This window comes from Pan paniscus, chromosome 10, assembly GCF_029289425.2.
Source record: "Pan paniscus chromosome 10, NHGRI_mPanPan1-v2.0_pri, whole genome shotgun sequence".
NCBI lineage: Eukaryota > Metazoa > Chordata > Mammalia > Primates > Hominidae > Pan > Pan paniscus.
In genome coordinates, this window is record NC_073259.2 from 29,168,410 (window position 1) to 29,193,461 (window position 25,052).

At 37.6% G+C, this 25,052-nt stretch overlaps 1 protein-coding gene across 1 annotated transcript in view; it reads right to left on the reverse strand.

The window, feature by feature from the left end:
• The window catches only part of LEMD3 (LEM domain containing 3), a 79,250-nt gene extending 54,805 nt beyond the window's left edge, over positions 1-24,445 (reverse strand). The window contains exon 1 of the mRNA XM_003824796.5: positions 22,862-24,445. Within this exon, the coding sequence (XP_003824844.2) occupies positions 22,862-24,383 (1,522 nt within the window). The 5' untranslated portion in view covers positions 24,384-24,445. The remainder of the gene's footprint in view (positions 1-22,861) is intronic.
• Positions 24,446-25,052: the final 607 nt, after the last annotated feature.

Below are 25,052 nucleotides of genomic sequence, written 5' to 3' on the forward strand. Positions count from 1 at the left end.
TAGTCAAATAAGTTTGTTATCTTTACTAGATGTTTAAGATTATAGAACTATGGGTTCAACCTAAGAACAAATGTGCAAGTGAAAGTGCAACGTCCAGTTTCCAAGTGCCTTGTTACAGTAGGTAGCTAGTCAGGTATAAGCAGGGCAGGAGAGGCCCCCTCCCCCAAAACACACACACACACACACACACACACACACACACACACACACACACGCCAGTTATGTTAGGCGACCATCAGGAGATGGCCAGGCAGTTGTTAACTGTCTCTCTAATAATTGGTTGCAGCCAGAGCCAGGGAGCGGCAGTCTCCCAGTAAACAGAAACACCTGAAACTGGTGATCAGCAGCTTTCCAATAAGATGTCAGGAGTCGGGCGAGTGGGCTCCAGCATATGCATTAAGAAGCAACATGGAGGATTTTAACTGATATATGACCTTCCAGGGACATGTGAGTGGTAAGGGAAAAACACCTCAAAAGAGCATGCATACAACTCCAGTAAACACACTGCATAGGCTGGCCCCTTCCAAGTGCTAGCAGGCCACTGCACATACAAACAGCCCACCCCAAGGGAAGAATCATGGGAAAAGGGATGCAAGACCCCGGAAGCATGCCACCATATAAAACCCCAAGTCAAAAGGTCAAACCGCACACTTAATCTCTCAAGTCACCCACTTGGCCCTCTTCCAAGTATACTTTACTTCCTTTCATTCCTGCTTTAAAGCTTTCACTCCTGCTTTAAAACTTGCCTCAATCTCTCCTTCTGCCTTATGCCTCTCAGTCGAATTCTTTCTGCTGAGAAGGCAAGAACTGAGGTTGCTGCAGAGCCGTATGAATTCGCCGACAGTAACATACTTTGGTGCCATGTCTCTGATACGTTCCGCTGCTAACAGCATCATGTATTATACAGCACAGCAGTAAAACAAACAAACAAACAAAACATGTATTTAACTTAAGATTCTTGCTTTCACGATGACTACCTAACATGCACATGCTGTAAAAAGAGCTAACAAGGAAATAACTTGATAATGGCTAGCTTTGTTTTATGTTATAATACATCTACTTAAAACCAGTTTCCAAAATCTGTTAACTTACACTATTGGAGTTTTGCTAAGTTAAATTAAATGACAGATATTCATTGAATATCTAGATCATTTCCACATAGATAAAATACTGAAACATTAAGTGCTCAACTTAAGTTATCCACTTTTGGCTTATTTCAGAACGAAAGATATTCAGGTCTGTTAGTAATCATGTCCTGTGTCCCACTGAAAAACTGTACCATGAAGAAGCACATGCTTCTAAAAATTAAATTTACAAATTCCAATTACTATATGTTAATTAAAACTAGAAATAATAAGGTAAACAACTCTGTATGGAGGAAAGTAAGACATGTTTTTGGTTAAAAAAAAAAGCTATTAAGGTATAAAAGATGTGTTTTTGTTAAGGGAAAAAGTAACTTCCATCCTAAAGAAGAATGACTGGTTGTTCACAATGGGAAGGAAGATGGGTATAGGGCAAAACCTATACCCACACAGGCAAAACCTATACGGGTATAGGGCAAAACCTGTGCCCTATAGGGCATTCATATGAATGCATATGAGAAAACTGTAGACATGTAGAAAAGCAATCGTGAAAAAGGAATTTTATGTATGGTCAAGGTGGCTAGGACGTGAATGAATTTTATATTTAAAAGTTACTTTAAAAATGATGACCCTTAATATCAAAAGTACAGTGGTAACAAACTTTTCTTGAAGTATTGGTCTGTTCTTGCTATATTAGGTCTTTGCTTAAGAAAACCGAATTCTTCATATTAAAAGAGCTAAGGTGTTTTTTTTTTTTTTTAAGCAACTGTGTAACTTTCTATATTTGTCTCTTAATTACCACTCTGGTTAAATCAGTAGGTATTACTTCAAGTGATCTGTGATCTACTTTAATCAAGTATTTTTAAACCTCTGATATTTTTGACAAACTTTCCCAAAATTCTATTCCATTATTCCGTCTTTTTTTTTTTTTTTTTTTTTTTTTTGAGACGGAGTCTGGCTCTGTTGCCCAGGCTGGAATGCAATGGTGCGATTTCGGTTCACTACAACCTCCATCTCCCAGGTTCGAGCGATTTTCCTGCCTCAGCCTTCTGAGTAACCGGGACCACAGGCATGCACCACCACGTCCAGCTAATTTTTTAATTTAGTAGAGACAGGGTTTCACCACGTTGGTCAGGCTGCTTCCTGCCTCAGCAAACATCTGCCTGCCTTGGCCTCCCAAAATGCTGGGATTACAGGTATGAGCCACCATGCCCAGCCTCCATTAGGTCTTTCTCACCTTGAACTAACTTCGGTAGTTTCCAGGGGATTCCTAGAATATCTCAAAAGAATCTGTTCTCTCTTCTCATAAAATGAGAGATGTTAAACTACCTTATTCAGTATGTTAAATTTATACGGTAAGCACTGTCAAATAAGCAATGATGTTTAACTTTCCTTGAGTTATATTTGCCTGGGTATGTTATTGAGTGTTCTAGAAATGGTATGAAATTCCTACAAATCTGATATGTCCTGTTATGATGTTACCAGTCATAATTTTGATTTTTATGTTAAAATACTGATGTCACAAAAAATAAAATTTCCTTGTCGATTGCATAATAAATTCTTATCATAGCCATTTTAAGTCCTGTCATCCAGAGATAATTTTTACTCTGATGCTTTCCTGAAAGCTTTTGCAAGCAACTATAATCCTAAAGTGTTTCGTCTTCAAGGAGATTCATGGAAGAGACTCTGAACAAGTACAGGTTTCTTATAACTTTAAGATTATACCATTGCTCTGGCTAAGAGTTTCCACAACACTATTAAAGAAACTGGTTCATAAAATTGTTAAACTGACATCAAGCAGAACAGGAATTACATGAGACTGAACAACTGATGAAGAAAAATTATAGGTTTTTTTTATGGCCTTTTTGTTTAAAACATTGCTGATTCTGCAATGTTGTGCTTTGCAGATTTAAGGAAACTTTTTTCTTTTCTCTTAAGCTATCTCTACAACTTTCAACAATTTGGTAAACTATACCTTTGTGAATGAAGATGAAACACCTTTTCTCAACTATCTGATCCCTCCAGAATTCAGAAACCGTAACCAAGTATTTCTATTTTTATGGCAATACAATGTAGACCAAAAAGTAACTGAGACAAGTCTCAATCAATTTTGAAAGTTTATTTCGCCAAGGTTAAGGACCCACCCATGACACAGCCTCAGGAGGTCCTGTCAACATGTGCCCATGGTGTTTGGGGTACAGCTTGCTTTTATACATTTTAGGGAGACATAATACATCAATCGAAACATGTAAGATTTACACTGGTTCGATCTGGAAGATGGGGAAAACTCAAAGCAGGGGCTTCCAGGTCATAGGTAGATTTAAACATATTCTGATTGGCAATTGGTTGAAAGAGTTATGATGTATAGAAAGGAAGGGGTTGCAGAGACCTAGGTTTTTATCATGCAGATGAAGCCTCCAAGTAGCAAGCTTTAGAGAGAATAGACTGTATATGTTTCCTATCAGACCTAGGGTCTGTGTTGACATTAATACTAGAGAGGTATAAATGAGACATGTCCAACTCCAACATAAATGAGGCATGTTCAATCCCCACTTCCCATCATGGCCTGAAGCAGTCTTTCAGGTTAAATGTTAGGGTGCCCTAGCCAAGGAGGAAGTCCATTCAGATGGTTGCAGGGGGCCTTCGAATTTTATTTTTGGCTTGCAGTAAGTTACTTGCATAAGTTCAATAAAAATCTGTTCTCTTTGTAACAAGTTGTAACTGGAAACACTGGTTATAATACCAAGGCTTTTGACCGGAAAGTCATATTTGAAAATGTACATAGAGCTGGATATGGCCAGTTTTAAAGAACTAAGGTTTACTTTATGAAGCCATGAAAGCCCCTTGGAAAAAACTGGTGTGGTACGAGGCTTTAAGGGTTTCCTGGCCTTAAGAGTTGAATAAGGCAGGCCCAGTAACTTTAAAAATATTTTGAGGACCTTGAGAAGAGAGGAATTCATCCAAATCTATAGGTATTACGGGCAAAGTCTACTGGTAAGTCTTCAGCATGGCTTCATAGCCTAGAGAGGCTTTTAAAAGTCTAATCTGAGATGCCTTTAAAAATTCCAGCAAAGCAGATTTAAAGAGAGCCTATATGGTCCATCACTACTCTCGCTGCACGTATGTGAACTATCAAGCCAAGTTTAATGAGACTAGACCTATTTTGCAAACAAATTAGTCTTATTGTGATTATCTTTGATAGAAATGGGAGCAGCTGTAGAGAGAAAAATTATGTTTCAGTAGAAAACTACAGGGCACCCTTGTGCATATCAGATTCTAGTCCTGTTCATTGTCCTTGACATTGTATCTATAAACTGCTTGGTTTCTGACGCCCTACAGGCGGGTACTGGGCAACACTCATCCCTGCTGATGAATGGGCCACTCAGGGAGTTCACCAAAATGCCCATTGCCATAACCAGAACATTCAAACTGCAAACCAGGGAAATATGCTTTGAGCTCAAATCTAGAAACCTTGACCAACTGCCCTCCAGACACAGAGAGTGAGTTTATGGTTAGTTCTAGCCATCAACCTTTTTATTTTACTTGGTTCTGTTCATGGAGGCCTTGGCTAAAGAGCATACGCCAGTCCTTTGATGACAGTAGTCCCTCCTCCCTCCTTATGGCAGTTTCACTTTCTGCAGTTTCAGTTACCCCTGGTCAACCATGGACCAAAAATAGATGAGTACAGTAAATAAGATATTTTGAGAGAGACCATATTCGCATAACTTTTATTAGTATATTGTTACAATTCTATCATTGGGTTATTGTTTTAATCTCTTAACTGTGCCTAATTTATAAATTAAACTTTATCATAAGTATGTATTACAGGAAAAACATAGTATATATAGGGTTTGATAGTATCCATTTTCAGGCATCCACTGCAGGAGTAATGGGAGTCTTGAAACATACTGCCTGTGGGTTAAGAAAGAACTACTATTATCCTCCTGATAGTGCCCATTGTCATCTCCCTGGTGCACTGTATTCTTTCTAGTGTCTTAAATGAATGTTTGCAGCCATCAGCAATATGCCAAATGGTCTCACTGCAATTAGAGCAACAAAAATAAGATGAACAAAAAAGGAATACTTCTTCCATGAGCCTGACATCATGACTTTTGTATTCCATACTGAGACCAAGTAAGTCCACTATAATGGTGACAGAAAGTGTCAACAATGCTCAAAGTTTTAGTCAAGCACTCAAGATTGAGAGGCTGACAAAAGGAGAGAATTGTTAAAGCAAGTAAGGAGGAAGCCATTAGCCTGAAGATTTTCTCTGTGAACAGAACTCCTCTGTAAGCAAACCAAAACCCAATCCCGTGTAAACAGTAAAACAAAACTTAAGCATACCCAATCAGAAACCACCAACTAACTTCTAACTAGGGCCTTTCCACTTATGTTTTGTCTTACTTCCACATTCAGCCTATAAAAGCTCACTGCCCATCACTGCTTTAGAGAGGAGTTCTCTGGATCCCTTCTGGTTCTGAGTATTGCCCAATTCATAAATCATCCTTTGCTCAAATAAACTGTTTAATTTATTCTGCCTAAAGTTTACTAGGCTATCTCTCCCCGCCTTCAGCTGCTCTCAGTTTCCATGTAGCTTATATAGTGTACTTCAACCCTGGAGTATGATTTTAATGTTTAAAACGTATAATGTTCCCTAATCCTTTATCCAATATTAAAAGAGTCTTTATACTATACTGGAGGGGGAAAAAAAACTGGCCTTTTTTAGACACCCTACTGTAGACTCTAAATGCTGAATTTTGCTTTATTCTCTGATTTCAAAAACCTAACTTCAAGAAACTTGATTCATAAAATTTGAATCTGCCAGAAAACAGTTTTCTGGACCAAGTCAGTAAGATTGATCCTTAACACCATTTTAAATAAACAGTGAAAGCATCTTCAAATTCCAGATTAGGACTAAATTCAAACTTATTTTCCTACATACCATCTCTATTTGTTAAGGTCTGTTCAACAAATATTTATTGAGTAACCAAAAATCAGGTGCTAGGGAATACAAAGATAAGAACTCAGAACCTTCCCTAGAGCTGCTGATAGTACAGTGACTCTTACTACTTTGAAGGACAGAGATCCTTTTGAGAATTTAATAAAATTTATGAACCCTTACCCTGCAAAAATGCATACATATTCAAAAATGTACATATAATTTCAAGGAGCTACTGCTTACCTGGAGTCCATTTATCTCTTCCTTAAGATTGATGGACCACTGTTTAAGAACTCCTAGTCTAGTAGAATGTGAGATTTTTTTTTTTTAAAGGGGGGAAGTGGGAATAATTCCAAAGGAAATTTAAAAAACAAATACATGAAATACAAAATTGTGCAGATAGTACAGTACAGGGACAAAGATCCCATAGTGGGAGTCAGATTATCTGCACTCAAATCTGGTTCTGCCACTTACTGACTTTGGATGAGTTTCTTAACCTCCCTAGGCCTCAATTTTCAGAATTAAGTGAAACAACCCAAGAAAAACTTAGCACAGTACTGAGAGACAGAAGCACACACACAAGCACAGACCTGGAATCCCTTGAATTGAATTGTTAAAGTCTCTACAGTTGAAGTCTACACATATCCTCATAGTAAACACTCACTTTCTTAAAACTGTCCTTATAACCAAAAGAGCCCAACTAAAACATTATCTCCCTCAAACCCCTGAAGTAGCTAAAGTAGCTAATATTGCCTAAAGTAGCTAATGGCTTCTAAAACCCTTTTAAATCCTAAGATGATCTTATATGGCAAAACCATTGATTTTAAGTTTATCTGCTTTTATTCATTCAGTGTATCCTCCCTTCCTGCAGAACAAGGATTAGGAAAAATAAAAGTATGGCAACAACCCTGTAATAAATTGGTAAAGCTGATTGTGTAAGAACATATGTAAAAGTCCTTGCAAATTAAAGCATAAGTAACGTATTTATATTCATATCATGTCTGTTCTAGCTAGCATATGGTCTTAGCAGAATTTTGACTTGCCACTTTGTTTTTTTCCCCAAATTTCCCAACATACTACTATAGCCTATTTAATCTTGCATTTTAAACATCAAAACCCATACACTATGCTTATATATTTTTACTTACTTAACTGTGTTTGTACTATGGTTCTTCATCACTACACACTTACTGATGTAATACCAGTGTCTTTTATTATTTTAACCCTTAAATAATTTATTAGCCAAAAGGAATTTTAAAGAAAACAGGTGTCAGAAAAAAAAAAAAAAAGCAATCTAAACCAACCTTGCAGCATAGTACACTCCTATTTTTTTAAATGCATTTGGATTGATATTCTGCCCAAAACAAAACTCAGGAAAAGACCCTCCTAAATCATCCTAGTTTCTCTCATTTCCTAACCTAAATATTAGAATTTTTTAAAAGGTACTGAATATTTTCAAAGTAAATGAGTAATATTTTTATCCTTTTTCATTCTTGGATAAGATGGCATTAATATAATTTATAGCTGTTTTGTATTAAATTCAACTTTGTACAATTTTTTAAAAAGTAAAGAATTTAAGTTGTTAAAATTTAAGTAAAATACAAATTTTGTTTTAAGTAATGCTTGCTCCGTAAGTTATATCATTTAGATGAATAAGTATCTCTTCACAATAAAAAGCAACGGGCAAAATTTAAGAGAAAAAAAAAATCTCTTGAGGCAAGAAATACTAGCTCCAAAGTTTATGACTTACAATCTCAGGCAAGTTACCCTCTGTGGGACTCTAGTTCCTCAATGTAAAATAGGATGTTTTGTAACTATGCCCAGCAGCATGGAGAGAGATAACCTAATATATCTTAGATAGATTAATAAGTTATCTTTTCCCAATCTCAGCATGAAATAAAAAATAGCACGTTTATAAAATAACACAATATACTGCTACTCCAACCTTCATCTGTCTCTACCATAGAGCTACTGGGATAAAATGACAGTTCTTAGAGAGATAGAAAACTCCAAGGCAAGGCTCCCCAAGTCTTTTATAATGCCTGAATTTTTCACTTACTGCCAAAAATGTTTTACCAATCAAAGATATTAATAGAATCTGACTTAATCAAGATCTTGTACAATCACCTCTGAGATTAAGGGGTTACCAGCTGGTAAGTCAGTCAGTCATTTCAACACTACAACTGATTCTGTGACATTAAGTATGAATGTCTTGAAAATAAATGCTATATATATTATATATAAAATTTATATATAATTTCCTTGTAACATTCTTTAAGTAATGATTCTCCACTCTTAAAGCAAAAGGACTTCTTCATTTATATCAAGATATTCAGATTCCCCATAACAGTACTTTTGATATCCACTTATTAAGAAAATATGACCAAATTCTACCATGCATATAATATTTTATATTTTAATCACAGCAGTATTGAAATACCATTGAAAAATAATAGCACAGTATGAAAGGCAAATTATTTATTAGGTCTTCAGACAAACTTTATGATGGGCACAGTTCCCAAAATGTTCTCAGTCCACAGTTGAAAACTACTGCCATAAATTCTAACAGAAAATTGTAGAATTGTAGGCAATCCAGCTACTACACATTTAAGGATAAAGAACAATTTAGAGAGGCAGGGCTAAACTCTGATTCCATATTGGCTCAATCCTCACTAAAGATAATCACATTACCAAATTTTATCATAAAATCATACAATTTTTATGAACAGAGCTCTACAACATTATATTATGAATTCATTCAATCAAATGGCTTACCCTAACATTTAGTTTAAAGTAGATGACTGCCAGACTTGGTGGTGTGTGCCTGTAGACCAGCTGCTCAGGAAACTGAGGTGGGAGGATTACTTGAGCCCAAGGCCCGAGTAATTACTTGAGGCTAGCCTGGGCAACAGAGCAAGACACATCTCTTTCAAAAAGAAAAAAAAGGTATCTGAATTGAGGGAATAGGGGGAGTTGGGACTTAGTAAAGAGAGAAAGGAGAAGAGGATATGTGAAAAAGGAAAACAGTATGTCCAATGGTTAGTGGATGAGCTTTCAAGTCATGTTACTAAGGTTTTTACCCAACAACGTTAACTCCATAACTCCTCTCCCTGCCCTATAAACTTGGACAAAGTGATTAACCTAATCCTCAGATTCCTCATTAATGATGGAAAACTAGCCCCTACCTCATAAAACTCTTAAAACTAAATGAGATACGAATGAGCATAAAACGTTTATTTGCCAAGCACTCAACAAGTAAACCTATTCCATACAGAAAATTTTGAAGTTATTGAGCACTTAGAAGTTATTGAATCTTTTAAAGTTATTGAGCCAAGATTATAGTAAAACAGCAGAAAGCTTAGGCCAGTATAAGTTGGAAAACAGAAATTGAAGAGATGAAAAAGTATAAGAGAAAACACTAAAAGCCAAAAATAAACTTTCTTTCTCCTCCAACTCCCACAGAACATGATCCAATGCTCTGATTCCCTAAACTTAAACCAACAGTATATTAGTGCTAAAATAGGATGTGGTTTTAAATAGGCTTCTGTGGGCTAGCCCAGGAACTTAAAACCAGTGTAGTAAAACATGCTCCAAGTTCAAACAACTGTTTTACACACAATCTGGAAGACAACGTATTCAAAAATTAGGGACTGCCTGTTTTTCCTTTTGAAATGAAAAAGTTTGTGAGAAAATATTCTCTAGGAATCCAAATGTAATTCAAAGAAATTATTCAAATTAAATAGAACATGCTGCTAAGTATTAATCCACGATATAAAATCCTGTAAAATAACTGAAAAAATATTTACAATTCAAAGAGCATGATGAATAAGAACTTCTCAATTCTTTCTCAGAATGAAGTACTGAAACCCTTAGAAAACTTCTTCATCCAGACAAAAGTTTTACTAGACATTAGTTTTCACTTTTGCCAATAGGAGCTGAGCTTTCCCTTATCTGCCGCCATGGTCCTGTAACAGACTCAAAGAGCCATCTCTCCATTCTACATGTTTAAAGAATTGTAGAAAGCAGTTTAATGAATGGGAAATGAGGAACAAGTATAAAGGAACATTCCCAATCAGGAATATGAGCAAGGACTTAGAAGATACCACTTCTACTCTAAGCTAAGAAGTCCTTTGTGCCTAAAAATAAGGAAAAATTAAATCACAAGTCACTGGCTGAGCAGTGCCAAAACTACACCTCACCCACCTACCTGCCCAAACCCTAGTGGCAGTGCTTTAAAACAGTGCAACAGAAACAAAAAACAGGACAGCGGTTTTAGGGTCAGATTTAGCTTTAAATCCTGCTCCTCTACAGACTACCTGTTTAATCTTAGACAAATTAATATCTCCATACCTCACTGTCCATGTCTAAAATGATAACAAAACTGACATCATAGAGTTATTACAAAGATCTTCTGAAAATATTATAGAGAACACTATACATGGCACATTACAGGCATTGTAATGCTTGACTGTCATTAGGTCTCATTAAACCAATAATATAACTCCATAACTCAGAGCGGTCCAGACTTGCACTACCCAACAGGGTAGTCAACTAGCCAAATGTGGCTACTGAGCACTTGAAATATGGCTAGTCTGAATCGAGATACACCATGAATGCAAAATACATATCGGATTCTAAAGCCTTAATTCAAAAAAGAGCATAAAATATCTCATCGATAACTTTTATATTGATTATATGTCAAAATAATATTCTAGGTATACCAGATTAAATAAAATCAATTATTAAAATTAATCTCAACTTTTTTATGTTTTAACGTGGCTACTGTGTGGCTTATATTTCTACTGGACGGTTCTGGTCTAAACCATCACTGGTAACAGTTTCAAATGCAAAATGGGATGGAAATTTCATTATGTGCTTCACATGACTTATCTAAGAGACTGAAGATCCTAATGTACTTTAAATACCTTCTAATTTAAGTACTATTAATATTCACCTATTGCCTATTCATGGGGACACACATCATCTTCCCACTTTGATAATAACAGTACTCATGGTATCTTACAAACTAGCTGAAGAACGGCATGTGACAAGCCACCTTTCTGTATCAACTGTATGCACTGTCTGTTCTTCACACAGTATTAACAGAAGCTTACTCCAAGACCCATCCTCATTCTTAAAAAATGTTTTTCTGTCTCAAATTCAGTACTACGTTTTGGATTAAAGCAATGTAACCCATTTACACTGACCTTCCTATCAGCAAATCTACCTCTTAGTGATCAGCAAGGCTACAATCCAGTTTCAAGTTGTGTCATCACCTGTTTAATATAGCTGCAAAAAAAAACCACATTATTTTTCAGTCCTGGAGATAAGGAAGGCACTAATTATGTAACGTGAAAAGATAACTCCCTTTTATCTGCTCAGACAGCTTGAAAGGTTTAAAAATACTGATAAGGACTATAAATTTAGCCAACTCTATTACTTATTAACATTACTGACAGGACATGTCATAATGCTGAACATGTGTTGCTTAAACTACTATAGCTGTTAAGTCCTAACTTATAATATTAAAATTACAGTTATATATCACTCCAAATTTCTCCAAAGCATTTCTACAGACATTATCACAGCAGTTCCCTACAAAAATCACTGGCTGGAAGTAAAGTTGATTTTACTATACCCTCATTTAACAGACACAAAAAGCAAGGCCCAGAGGTTGTGTTTATCTTGCTTGCCCAAATAAAGCCTGTAGCTAACAATAAGATAAAGTATAAAAAATTCTACTGCTGCCTGGTAGTTAATACTGTGAACTCTAAAGTTAGATCTTGGATTCAAATGCTGGCTCCAACACTCAGTAGCTGTGGGACCTTGGACAAATCACTTGTAACCTTATTCCCTCTATCTTTCCGTTTTCTCACAGACATAGTATGAGTAGTTACCCTCATGAAAATTAAAATAAAATGCTCACACACATTGAAAATTCTCAATAAATGTTTGCTCTTCTCACCTAAGGCTTTAAAATCTGAAAGACGGGACATTTAGAGATGAAATTAAAAAAAAAAAAAAACACTTCTGTCAAAAGGATAAGAATATTTCTAGAACATCTTGAACCATAATCATAAATGTTCAGATTTTATAACATTTTCATTTTTGGCAAATTCATTCTTCATGTCTCTTCCTTTTTTAAAAATTACTCCTAAAAACCTGCAAAAAATAAAACCTACATTTATTAAAATTGTGTGGTTTTTAAAGGTAGAATTCCCAATTGAGAAAATGGTAATACAGAAAAGGTGAAAGGAATGATCAACACACATTACTTCAATTAGCCAACTATTTCTTTTGTGTATATATACACTGTGATAAGCTTTACCAGATGGTATACTCAAATTTACAGAAACTAATTTTTAAAGTATGTTTCCCAAGTCACAATATATAAGTCTGATACACTGTTGCATGGTAACAAAATCCCAATTCTGAAGGCCAGCTAGTGCAGAAATATTTAGGAAAAAGAAGAGAATGCCAGCCAAAGCGTGGGGAGAGTGTCACTCCTATAGTTCTAAAAGGTATGATATATACTTATCTTCTGGCATTACCTGGTACATAGTATAGGTGCTCAATAAATAATCTGAGTGAATGCGTGACTGAATGAATAAATGAGTAGGAGAAACTTAATGTTTCTTCAAATGAACTAAATCAAACAAGAAAGCATTTGTGATCCCATGGGAGATACACTTATAAACTAAGGAAGTCATTAATAAGGCTGACCAAGGTTCCAAGCCATAGCTCAGAGGCTAGAAGAAGTAGATATCCCAAGATTCCCCTCACCTCCTAATTAATTTCAACAATCCTCTTCATATGCTTTGAAAATTTTACCTTGGTGAATTCCTACAGAGCAAAAGCATCCTTTGTAAGTACAGCATGCTTTCAGGAATTAGCCATAGTCAGAAAATTGTGTGTGTGTGTGTGTGTGTGCGTGTGTGTGTGTTTGTGTACATACTCAGATATATATGAGCTAACTGAGAAACAAAATTAATTTTCTGCTATGTGCTAAAATATCCATTTGCTACTAAAGGGTTTTTTCTATTCATGTCATATTCAGGGCAGAACAGCAATTGTTGGTACATACTTACTACCCAATTAGTTCAGGAGAGCTGAACTACACTCTTGCATAGTTTTACAACCAAGCCTTGTTTTTAAACTTTAGCTTGCCATTTGATAGTAACATAGCTGTAAAGATGAATTCAGAAGTCATCTTGCAAAAGCATTTTAAGTAAAAAGCTGTGCAAAAGCACAGAGCAATAAATCTACCACCCAGGAAAAATTAAGTGGTATAATTTTAAACTATACCTTGACATAAAAGAAAATGAAGACATATGAAAAGTAATTCATGATGGCTTCCATATGATAGATGCATTATTCTATTTTTAGAGATTACCTCTGTTACTATAACTTTTATAACCTTTTTGAAGAGCTAATTTCCTAAGAAATATATTTTTTAAATAATGATATTAAACATGCAAAATAAATTATTAAAACCTAACTATTTTCTTCCTGGTCAACTCTTGTTTAAAAAAATTTTGGCAATATTGTTAATAAATATTATTAACTATATATATAATATATAATATATAAACTGATGCAGTTTAAAGCATAGATTATTAAAACAGTGAAATCCAAAGGTTACTGCTCAACTATACTGTTACTGGTTCACTTTAAAATCTATGTTAGGGCAGGGCACGGTGGCGCACACCTGTAATCCCAGCACTTTGAGAGGCCGAGGCAGGTGGATTACCTGAGGTCAGGAGTTTAAGACCAGCCTGGCCAACATGGTGAAACCTCATCTCTACTAAAAAATACAAAAATTAGCCGGGCGTGGTGCTGTGTGCCTGTAATCCCAGATACTTGGGAGGTGGAGGCAGGAAAATCACTTGAACCTAGGAGATGGAGGCTGCAGTGAGCCGATATTGCACCACTGCACTCCAGCCTGGGCGAGAGAACAGGATCCTGTCTCCAAAAAAATAAAAAATAAATAAAATCTATGTTAAAAATAAATCTAAATATGAAAATCAAAATCCAAAGTTATAAGCAAATAACTGTTATAACAATTTCCACAATTAGTATTAAGCTATGTTCCCATATTAAATGGCAGCAATTTTTAATGTATAATCAATACAAGATTAAAATACATCTTTTTTAAAATGTTATTTTAAGTTCTGGGATACATGTGCAGGATGTGCAGGTTTGTTACATAGGTAAACGCGTGCCATGGCAGTTTGCTGCACCTATCAACCCATCACCTAGGTATTAAGCCCAGCATGCATTAGCTATTTTTCCTGATATTCTCCCCACCCCTAGAATATATCTTCATTCTAATTTAGATTATATCATTAGTAATAAAATTTTCACAAACAAGTTAGTAGTACTTATTTATTAACAAATACATTTTGGAGAGTTCCAACAATTTAAGGTGTCCTTCTCTTTTAAACAACTTACAAACTATATAATTATCTTTGCACTGAGGCTATAAATTTCCATTTATATAACATATTTTTCAGATAGGGAAAGTTAATATTGAATAATCAATGCGCAAGGAGAAGCAAGCTTTAAAAACTTCCCAACTCTTAGGAATCATGAAAATAATTTTTCATGATTATTTTAGTGTCCCTGAAATTATCAAATGCATCATTTCCATTAAAACATATATGAGTATAAAGGGAAAATATGAAGTTTATTCAAAAGGAGCAAAAAAGAGAGATCAAATGTATGAAAAGTTCTTTATATCCTAAAAATGAACAACAGAAAGAAGAAGTTGTAATTGGTAATACAAATCAAAAGATCACTTTCCCTACAAGTTTTGAGACTGCAAATATTTTAAAAATTAGAAATAGTTTTAATATTGTATTATTGTTCTATGTATTATATATTATAGTTTGCTTTATAGCAGATGCCCCCTCCCCCTTAATTAATCTAAAACCTTAAGGATAAATAGTTCCATGTGATTCATAATTGTTGAATGAATACAACTTTTCCTAAAGTTGTTAGGTTTCATAGATTATTCCTGCCACTTCTAGGATTTTATGAATCTATACTCGTCACAGTTTTCTGAAAATAACAATAATAGTAGAGAACATATATCAAGTCCTTATTTATACATATTAAAAGGCAATCTAGAAGAACAGTTAAGAGCCACTGTCTGAGTTCAAATACTGCCGCTTCACTTACTAGCTACATGACCCTGGGCGAGTTACTTCTCAGTGTCTCCATTTACTTATAAAATGGGATAAGTACCTACCTCATAAGGATTAAATAGTAATTGTTTAGCTCAGTGCCTGGAACACAGTTAATGCTACGTTAAGGGTTAGTTATTATTATTACTATGTGCCATGTATGAGTTTTACTTTACACACATTACTTCATTAATTCTCATTTAACCTATTTTTCATATGAGGATATTGAGGTTTACAACGGCTAAGCAACTTGCCTTAGTGAAAAAAAGCTAGCAAGTGGAAGGGCCAATATTGAAGCCCAGGTTCTCTGATAGCTATGCCAGTGTATCCTCAAACTAGTCTCCGTGGATATATCTGTAGAGATTCACAAGTTTTTCCTCATTATTTTTAATTTTAAATCATTCTAGGAAAATTTTCAAATGAAAAACATTTTCATAGAGTAGACTTTAATTTCTGAAATCATCAAACTGGTATATGCAAATCCCTGGCATTCACGGGAATATTCTCATAGATCTAGGATTTTTTTTTTTTTTCTTACAAAGCAGTCAACTCGTAAAACTTCAAACATAACACAGAGCTTTCATTCTTCAAGAATGAGAGAATACGCCGGCTGCTATGGCTGACACCTGTAATCCCAGCACTTTGGGAGGCGAAGGTGACAGGATCGCTTGAGCCCAGGAGTTCAAGACCAGCCTGGACAACAAAGTGAGATCCTGTCTCAACAAAAAATACAAAAAATTTGCCAGATGTGGTGGTGCAGATCTACAGTCCCAGCTACTCAGGAGGCTGAGCTGTGAGGATTGCTTGAGTCCTGGGAGGTTGAGGCTGCAGTAAGCCATGATCACACCACTGCAATCCAACCTGGGTGACACAGCAAGACCCTGTCTCATATTGAAAAAAAAAAAAAAAAAAAAAAAAAGAATGAGAGCAACAGCTATTTTTCAAAATCCTTATTCCCCATATTCATTTTAGATACCAAGTTCGGGACCTTTTGGCTAGTCTACTTTAAGAAGTAAAAATATTTTTTAAACGACAATGACATAAAACATGTTACCTCTTTGTAACAACTGGTCTTGATTTTAAAGAAAAAAAAACACATTAAAAAACAAACATTTAAAAGTATTCCCTTAGTAAACAGTAAACAGTACTAGTACTCACATTCAGCACCAGTCTCTCATCTTTACTCCAATTCTGTATCTACAAGAGCCTACAAGAATTTTTCACTTGAACAACTCAAATAATAAGCCCCAAGTAATTTTCCCTAGACCACTTTTCCCCAAACAAGATCCCTCTTCCACATCTCTAATTCCTCCAATGATATTATCATTCTCTCAGTCATCCAGGCTCATGGCCAGAATAATCTTTGACTCCTATCTCTCTCTTATTCTCTATACTCAAAACCATATGTCTTTCTTCAAATGAATTTCATTCATAGGCCCAACTCCATTCCCACTTATCCACCTCTTTCAGGTGTCATCGCCCTACTCCTTCCCTCCAACCCTATCACTGTCTAAACCATCACCTGTTTATCCTTCTTAAAGGACCAATTCGATCATGCTTGTCCTCTGCTTTATAACCTCCATGAATTGCCATTACTCAACCTACAGAATAAAATCCAAATGTTGAATTTAGAACTTTTGATCATGTAAGACTGATCATTTGAGAATTTACAGTGAATTCTCCCCTTTTACAAAAGTGTGTAACCACATAATATCCTGTATGTTTCTTAGCCATTTCCTATTACTGTTATTAGTGGTGTGGAGGCTTCTACAGAAATAAGATTTCTTTTATATATCCTTACCAGATACTAAGTAGATAACCAATTACCGAGTTAGATACTACCAGTTAACAGTGCATATATCCTGAGTACCTGATATGTGATCATTTATTCAACACATATTTGCTGAATAATGAATCTGTGCTGAAGATACTAATGTGACTTCCATCTACTAAGAGATTTCCATGTGCCAGACAACACTAGTTTAGATGCATTATCTCACTTAATACAAGTCATCCTCAGATAGTATTATCAATCTCATTTTTAGTATGAGGCAATTATATCTCTAGTATAGTCTACTTTAAAAAGTAGAGCCAAAATCAGAACTGAGTAAAAAGTTTGTACTCTTTAACACTGTATTCTACTCCTATAGAAATATTACTCTAAAGAAAGGAGCTGTCATCTATTTGGCATGGTGGACACACAAATATAATACTTTGTCCTAAATACTATGAAGGATGCAATTAATGTCTTATTTGAGCACAAAATGATGGGCCAAACTCTAGGGTAAAAAGATGGAGAGTCAGAGATATCTGGAGATGACATGTTTAAGAATGAATCACAGTTACAAAATAAAGAAACAACATTCCCAAAAAAGGGGATAACCTGTGCAAAGGTAGAAAAGCACAAATTTCATGACTTACTCAGAAAACAGCAAACAGTTCAGTTTTCTAGAAAGTAAGTGTGATAAGGGAGACTGGTAGAAAGGGCAAGCATAGTCAGATCATGAACAGTTTAGCCAACGAGTTTAGATTTTGGCCAATAACTAAGAGAAAGCCATTGTGTAATTTTAAGCAAGAGGGAATAATCACATTTGTGCTTTAGAAACACTGCTCTGTACTGACAAATGGACTGGAAGAGCTACAGCCTAGAAGCAGGGACACCATTTTAGGTTACTGAAAGAGTTCAGGCAAGAGACTAACCTAGAACAGTGGCGAGGGACAGAAAAAGATTGATTCAAAAGATATAGAGGAAACAGAACTACAGGACTTGGTATCCAATTAGGTTGGGGGTTTGTAGGAAGGTGAGGGAAAGGAAAGAATCTAGGTAAATCCAAGGTTTCTCTCTTGAGCTCTGTCTGGGTGGATGGAAGCACCATTAACTAAACAGGGAGGAGGAGCAAAAACAAGGTAAATATAAAGAAAATGTCAGATGGTATTGGTACATACTTCTAGTATACCCAAAAGATGTCTAGTAAACAAATAGGTATACCTAGATCTCAGGAGAAATCCAAGGTAAAAATACAAAACTGGAAGATAATGACAAGGAGAGTGAATGAAACTTCCTAGAGAAATGTGTACAAAAGGAGACAGCCAAAGATCAAGTTGTGGAGACCACCAATATTTAAAACAGGCAGACAGAAGTATGAAAACTAGGAGAGAGTAGTGATACAGAAGCTTAGAAAGGAGAAAGTTTCATGAAGAAGGGAGTTGTCAATGCACTAAATGTACCAAAGAGATGAGGATTTGAAAATTGAGTAACTGGTGACTTGAAGAAGAGAGGTAGCAGAGGAATGGCTGGTAAAGAAAGCTAAACTAGACAGGGTTGAGTGAATGGCAGGGAAGAAAATAGAGGCAGAAAGTTTGAGAAGAGTAACAACTAGAGAAGAAAAGAGCACAGAAGAGCAACATTTTTAGAATGGTAGAGATTTTAGTATTTTTATAGGATGAGAAAGGGACTAGTGGAAAATGAGATTTTAAAATTATACCTCTGTACTTAAAATTAGTATATGGAAAAGTTACCCATGATACAATGTTAAGCAAAAAAACAAGTTGCAGAATATGTATGCTATAATATCACTTAAAATTCTGACTCCTTTCAACGGCCCTCAAGGCGTTTAGGTCTTTATGATCTGGCCCATACCTACCTTTAACTTCATGGTATGCCATTTTCCCCTTCATTCATTATGTCCCAGCAACACTGGCCACTCTTTTCGGTCCTTCAACACACAAGCCTGTTTTTGCCTCAGGAATTCTGCACTTGCTGATACTTCTGCCAGAATGCTCTTCTCCTGATCAAAGGCTAGTTCCCTGAAGTCATTCATATCTCAGTTCAAACATCCTTCCTCAGAGAGGTCTGCCTACCTTTATGTAATATTGCATATCTCTTCACCTCAGCCCCCAAAAGTTACCAGCAATACCCTGTGTTAGCAACTACCATTATGTGAAATTCTTATTTACTTGTCCATTCCCCTCCTAGAAATGTAAGCTCTGTAACAGAGATTTCATCTTCCACATATGCAACATATTGTTCACCAGATATCCCCGCTGCTTAAAATAATACCGGGCACATAGTAGACACTCTGCTGTTCAATGAAAATCTGTACACACACACATACACACACACACACACACAGAGATGTATTTACATGAAAAATACTAAGAAAGGTCAGAAAGGATCTAATACTTGAACTTATTTATATGGGGGCAGCATGAGGCTAGGAAGAGAGGCATACAATAACCATTCACTGTTTCCTTCATCTCTATTCAAACTTTCTGCAGAAGTCATGTCTTTTGCAATTGAAAAAAAAATTAATAATGATCATACGAGCCTAGGACAGTCAATCTATTCTGCTTCTCTATTTTCGTTTGGTGGGCTATAATGATCTAATCACCTGTGGAACAAGCGACTACTCTGATTGCAGGTTGATCCTTGAGTTGTTTTGGTATGGCAGTTCAAAGTTAAAATCTTAAATCTTGGAGCTGGAAAGAGCTTAGGGATCATCTAATCCAACCCCCTAGTTTTATAGATGAGGAAGAAGAGACTTATAGCAATTTAATTAATAAAAAATAGGGCATTGATGAAAAAGTTTCAAAGACTATATGATTAAGAACAATTTAAAAGACTAATCTACTATATGTTATATGTAATTTAAATAATAAAAGCCTCCTAAAAGTTACTCTCACATATAACCTACAATCTTCTGGTGAAAACTATTACTCTCAAAGTAAACTTATTTCCCTAAGCATACTATTTGACCAATGAACTCTACAGTTAAAGCATCATAATATATCAAAGGATATGGAATACACGTATGTATGTGTGTGTATATATATATGGAGTGAAAATATTATTCACTCTTGATACCCTAACACTGTTAGGTGTGCAGACTAACTGAAGTTAGCAGGCACTTCTTTCCACAGGGTAGACATACAATACATCAAGTGTATCATACATTTAAGGATTCATTATACTTTGATTCAAATTTCTGTATCAATTTCTATAATGTATATTTAATGGGATAAAAACCAAATGTTAGGTTAAGAAATGCACTATACTATGTCATTTATAGAAATGTCTTAACTATTTCTCTCTCTAGATATACTATAGTTTACCAGGAATACAACAAATTTTGTCCAAATTTCTGAATAATACCACCTTATGTTTAACACACTGTCTCACCTGACCCTCACAAACAACCCCAGAGACAGCAGATATTATTACTTCCATTTAGTATATAAAAATGAGGCTCAGAGATTAAGGAGCTTGACCACAGTCATTCAGACAAGTCCTAGAACCTAGATCCTCTACTTCTTAGCCATTGTTCTTTCCAACGCCCAGATTACTTCACATTTACCATTTACTAAAATGTAAATATAATTTCCTTCCTTCTTTATCAGTGAAGGTGAAGAGTACCAAAATCCTAGCATTCCTATCCTATTCTACCTGAACTTTTAGTACATCACATTAGTCATTCATCTTAACACTGATGAGAAAGATGTGAAAGTCACCTTAACTGAGAATTGTGCTTATCAATAATTCTGTATGAAATCCTACCAAATAGTCAATTACTTTCTTAATCATAATAAAGGTACCCACTTATTTAGAAAGCTCCCTACAAACAATAACCAAAACAGTGTTAAAATGGTCTTTCTAGTTGGAAATAAAATCTGAAACCAAATCTTAGCCCTACTACTAACTGTTCAACACTCAGTGCATTTCTTAATTTAGTATCATCCTCATCCAAAAATGAGGATACCACCACCTGCTTCTGTGAGTTGCTGGGAAGATTAGATGGTACAATAGGTGTAAAGCAATTAGCTCTTAGAAAATGGCCAGATCTGCTAACATGGTGAAACCCTGTCTCTACTAAAAATACAAAAAAAAATTTAGCCAGGTGTGGTGGCACGCGCATGTAGTCCCAGCTACTTGGGAGGCTGAGGCAGGAGAATCACTTGAACCCGGGAGGCGGAGGTTGCAGTGACCAGAGATTGTGCCACTGCACTCCAGCCTAGCGACAGAGCTAGACTCTGTCTAAAAAAAAAAAAAAGAAAAAGGCCAGATCTTATAGTTGTTAGAGACACAGATGCAGATAGCTACTGCTGATAGGTAATGTCATTTAATTTATGTGAACTTTTACTTGTTTAACTTCTAGTGTGCCCTTATTTTTTTTCTCCCAAATATTTGGGGCAGGACACAATACACTCATGCTCCCAGGGAATAAACTAAAGTGAGAGCTGAATTTCATTCTTGTTTCAACCCCTGTAATTAAGCAACAGAGTAAAAATCTATTATTTGACTGTCTCGGAATTGGCTATATCTAAATCTAAGCTTACATTATTTTGACTCCTACTCTTTATCTGAGTTGGCTAACTGCATCTTTCACTCTATTTTGAAATAAAACTAATAAGCCAATTTTATAAATACAAATAAAAATACAGTGAATTCATCTTGGGTGAAAAGAGTAGGAAGCCTTCAGGGAGAATGCAGAGAGGGACTTAACACTGAGAAATTATGTATTCAGAAGTCCATTTTGTCCTAATTTACTTTCTCTTTTAATCTTCACAAACATTCTAATCAATAGAGGCCTCATCTTATAGATTAGGAAAGTTTAGAAGCTTTAACTCTGACTCTCTCCCCTTTGCTCAAGGTGCTTAACCACTCTAACCTACAAGAAGGCTCTTGCTCAACTCCAGGCCTTAATCTCTGCTCAGAATGGTCTCCTGTTTCTCCACAAGGCTGTCTCCTTCTGCTTCACGTCTCACCTCAAATAGTAACTCCTCCGTTCAATCTAAAGTAGTGTACACCTACGTCAGTGTAGTCTGGTAAATTTTTTTTAAAAAGGAAAAAAAATAAAGTTGTGTACGCCAATTACTCATCTTTATTTCCTTCAGAGAACACAAAATGGTCTGTATTCATCTTCTTTTTGTGTTTAAGGGCAGAGATACTTTGATTATGACAATGAACATAACCTGCCTACAGTCATTTAGCAAGTAAATAGTAGGACCTGGAAACCAATCCAAGGAAATCTGACTGCAAGCTCCTGCACTGCCCTACCACTACTTTTTGTACAGACGATAGGGAAAGTGCTTTGGGCTGGGAAATAAATTAAGAGGTGTGCCTTGCTGCTTTTTTATATTCATTCACTATAAAGAAATTATACATACAGTTAATACCACAAAATATTTAATCCGAATTTATGCATACAGTTAATATTATAAAATAATTCGAATTTCAAGAGCTATTACATTGCCTATTAGAATCACAACTCAATTTGGAAAAACACTACATTTATAATGAGCCTTATCCTAATACTTCAAATTTGTTAAGTAATTGGCATCTGCGCAAATAGTTATTCAGGGCTAAAAGAGAATTGTCACATACACAAATGAGTTTTACTAACAAGCTTATAATATTCTTTTAAAAATTGTTTTGAATTTCACAATACATCATGCAGAAAACTTTTAAAACCAGCCATATGACATCATTTCGATAATGGTGTTCTTTAAGAAAGATGACACATGCACGCACTGTTGCGTTTTTGCTGTTAAACCATATTCTTGCAGGTAAGTCACTTCATGTAAAACGCTAAGCGCGGCTAAAGCGGACCACTAACAACATTCTCTTTGTTACCTTACCCACAGGATTTAATACTTACTGCTGAGTTCTCCATCCTCAGATACTCCTGTCCCTCTCATTCCTAGGTAAGTCAGTCCCAGTATTAGGAAAAATAAGCAGGCAGCAGTTAAGAGAAACATCGACAAGTAGTGGGCACTGAAACTCCCTGTTGGGGACACCTCCTCCCGTTTAAATTGCTGGAGAAGTTCCTCTTCGGGTTCGGAAAGCTTCGGTTTGTTGTATGTGTTTTTCAGGTAGGTATGATTGGAGCCCGTATGATTGGCGTGATTGATCCTGAGTGAACTAGAGGCGGCCACCGCCGCACTGGGAGGGAGACTGTTAGAATAAATCCTGGGGGAGTCCACACTGAAGGCCCCACCGCCAATATGATTATTGGTTTTCAGAAGGGAGCCTGTTGACGAATCCAAGGTTGAGTCCATGTCAGTAAGTGGCGGGGGCAGGAGAGGGGTCAGTTTCTTAGCGTTAACACGGTATCTAGGAACGGGGCTGGAGTCCACTTGATCACACCCTCCTCCCTGCTCCGCGGCCGCCGCCTCTTCGAGGTTTCGGCTCCTGTCTAGACTCCCGGCAGCCGCCGCCCTGTCATTCATCGCGAGTCCTCCCCCTCCCTGAACTGAAGTCTCCAGCCTGCCGCCGGCCGATTTAGCAGTCAGCGGGGGGAGAGGCTTACTATGGGTTCGTCTGGGCCGATGCCGGGAAAGGGAGTCGTCCTTTAATACCTGTCTGCTGGAGGCCACGTCGTCGTCGTCCTCTTCCTCTGAGTCCGAATAGTTTTCCCGGCAGCTGTAGGGGACAAGCCGGCTGCCATTCACGGTCCGGCTCGCCCAGAGCGGCTCCTCGGTCTCCGGGTCCCTCTCCTCACCGTCCTCTCCCTCCCCTTCCTCGTCCTCCACTGCTCCATCTTTCCCCGGCGGGGTCTGCAGCTCGGGGCCCGCCGGCCTCCTGGCCCCCCACCACGAGTGGGGCTTCCTTCGCTCGGCAGAGTTGCTGTTAGTCACCTCGCTGGCGGCCAGGGGCGCCGGCGGCGCTTTGAGCCCGCGGTACTGGAGCGAAGCCCGGTCCTTCCTCCCGCCGCCGCCGGCCTGGTCCCGGGGACTGGCCTCCACGTCCGACTCGTCCGAGCTGAAGCCCAGTAGCACTTTGCTGCCAGCCGCGGGGGCGGCGGAGGCGCCCCCGGGCCCTCCCAGGAGGCTCTCTGGGCCAGAGGCCGAGATTCGGCACAGGCCCCCAGGAGTCCTTAAGTAGGAGAGGTCGCCCGAGACCGGCCGGACCCCCATCCCCGCGGCCGCCGCCGCCGCTGGTCCCGCGGCTGCGACCGTGGCGGCTGCCGTGTTATTGTTATTACTGTTCCGCGTCTTGTTGCCGCGGCCCCCTGACCGGTGCTGTTGCTGCTCTTCCTCTCGAAGCTTCTTCAGCTTCTTGAGGTAGACCGGGCGGGTGCTCTCCGTCACTGGTCCGGGAGACAGGCCGTAACGGCGGAGCTGAGAGAAAAGCTCCTCATCCGAGAGCTGCTGAGGCGCCGAAGCCGCTGCCGCCGCCATTTTCTCTCCAGGGTGTTTTACAAGCTCCGCGCTACCGGAAGTGACGCGCCGCCCTAGACCCTGAACTAGACCGCGCTGCGTCGCCCTCCCAGCGCCGCGGGCATCTCGGCCAATGGGAGGCGCGGGAGGAGCTCACCTGAGCGGGAAAGAGCCACCTGAGCAGCGCGCGGCTCCCACGGCGGAGACTGTTTCTACTCTCTCACCTTGAGGTGTCGGCGCATTCTCCCCCTCCTCTCTATCTCATCTCCAGCTGTTCTCCGCCCTGCCCTTCCAAGTGCCGTTCCCGGGAGCTGTCTCTTACTAAACCACACCTTGACCTCTCCTTCCTAGGTTCCTGCCACCGGGCAGTAATAATTGAAATCTACCTTGAAGTTTATGGCATAAGTTTTCTTTACATCTGGATTCCCAATGCCGAGGGAGCCTAGACCTACTGAAAGAAATTCTGCTGGCCAGACTAGATTGGCAGCTTTCCCGTCTGACTTCAGGTTGTCTATTTTCAGTTCGTCTTTAGCTTGACCTACCAAAAAAAAAAATTTTAAGTGACTTTCTCTCGCTGCTCTTTTTGAGAAGCCTCACCTCTCTCATTCTGAGAAGATACGAAGTACACCAATCACAATACAATTTTCTTCTAGCGTAATGGCTGTTCATTCATTAGTTAATTGTAAGATA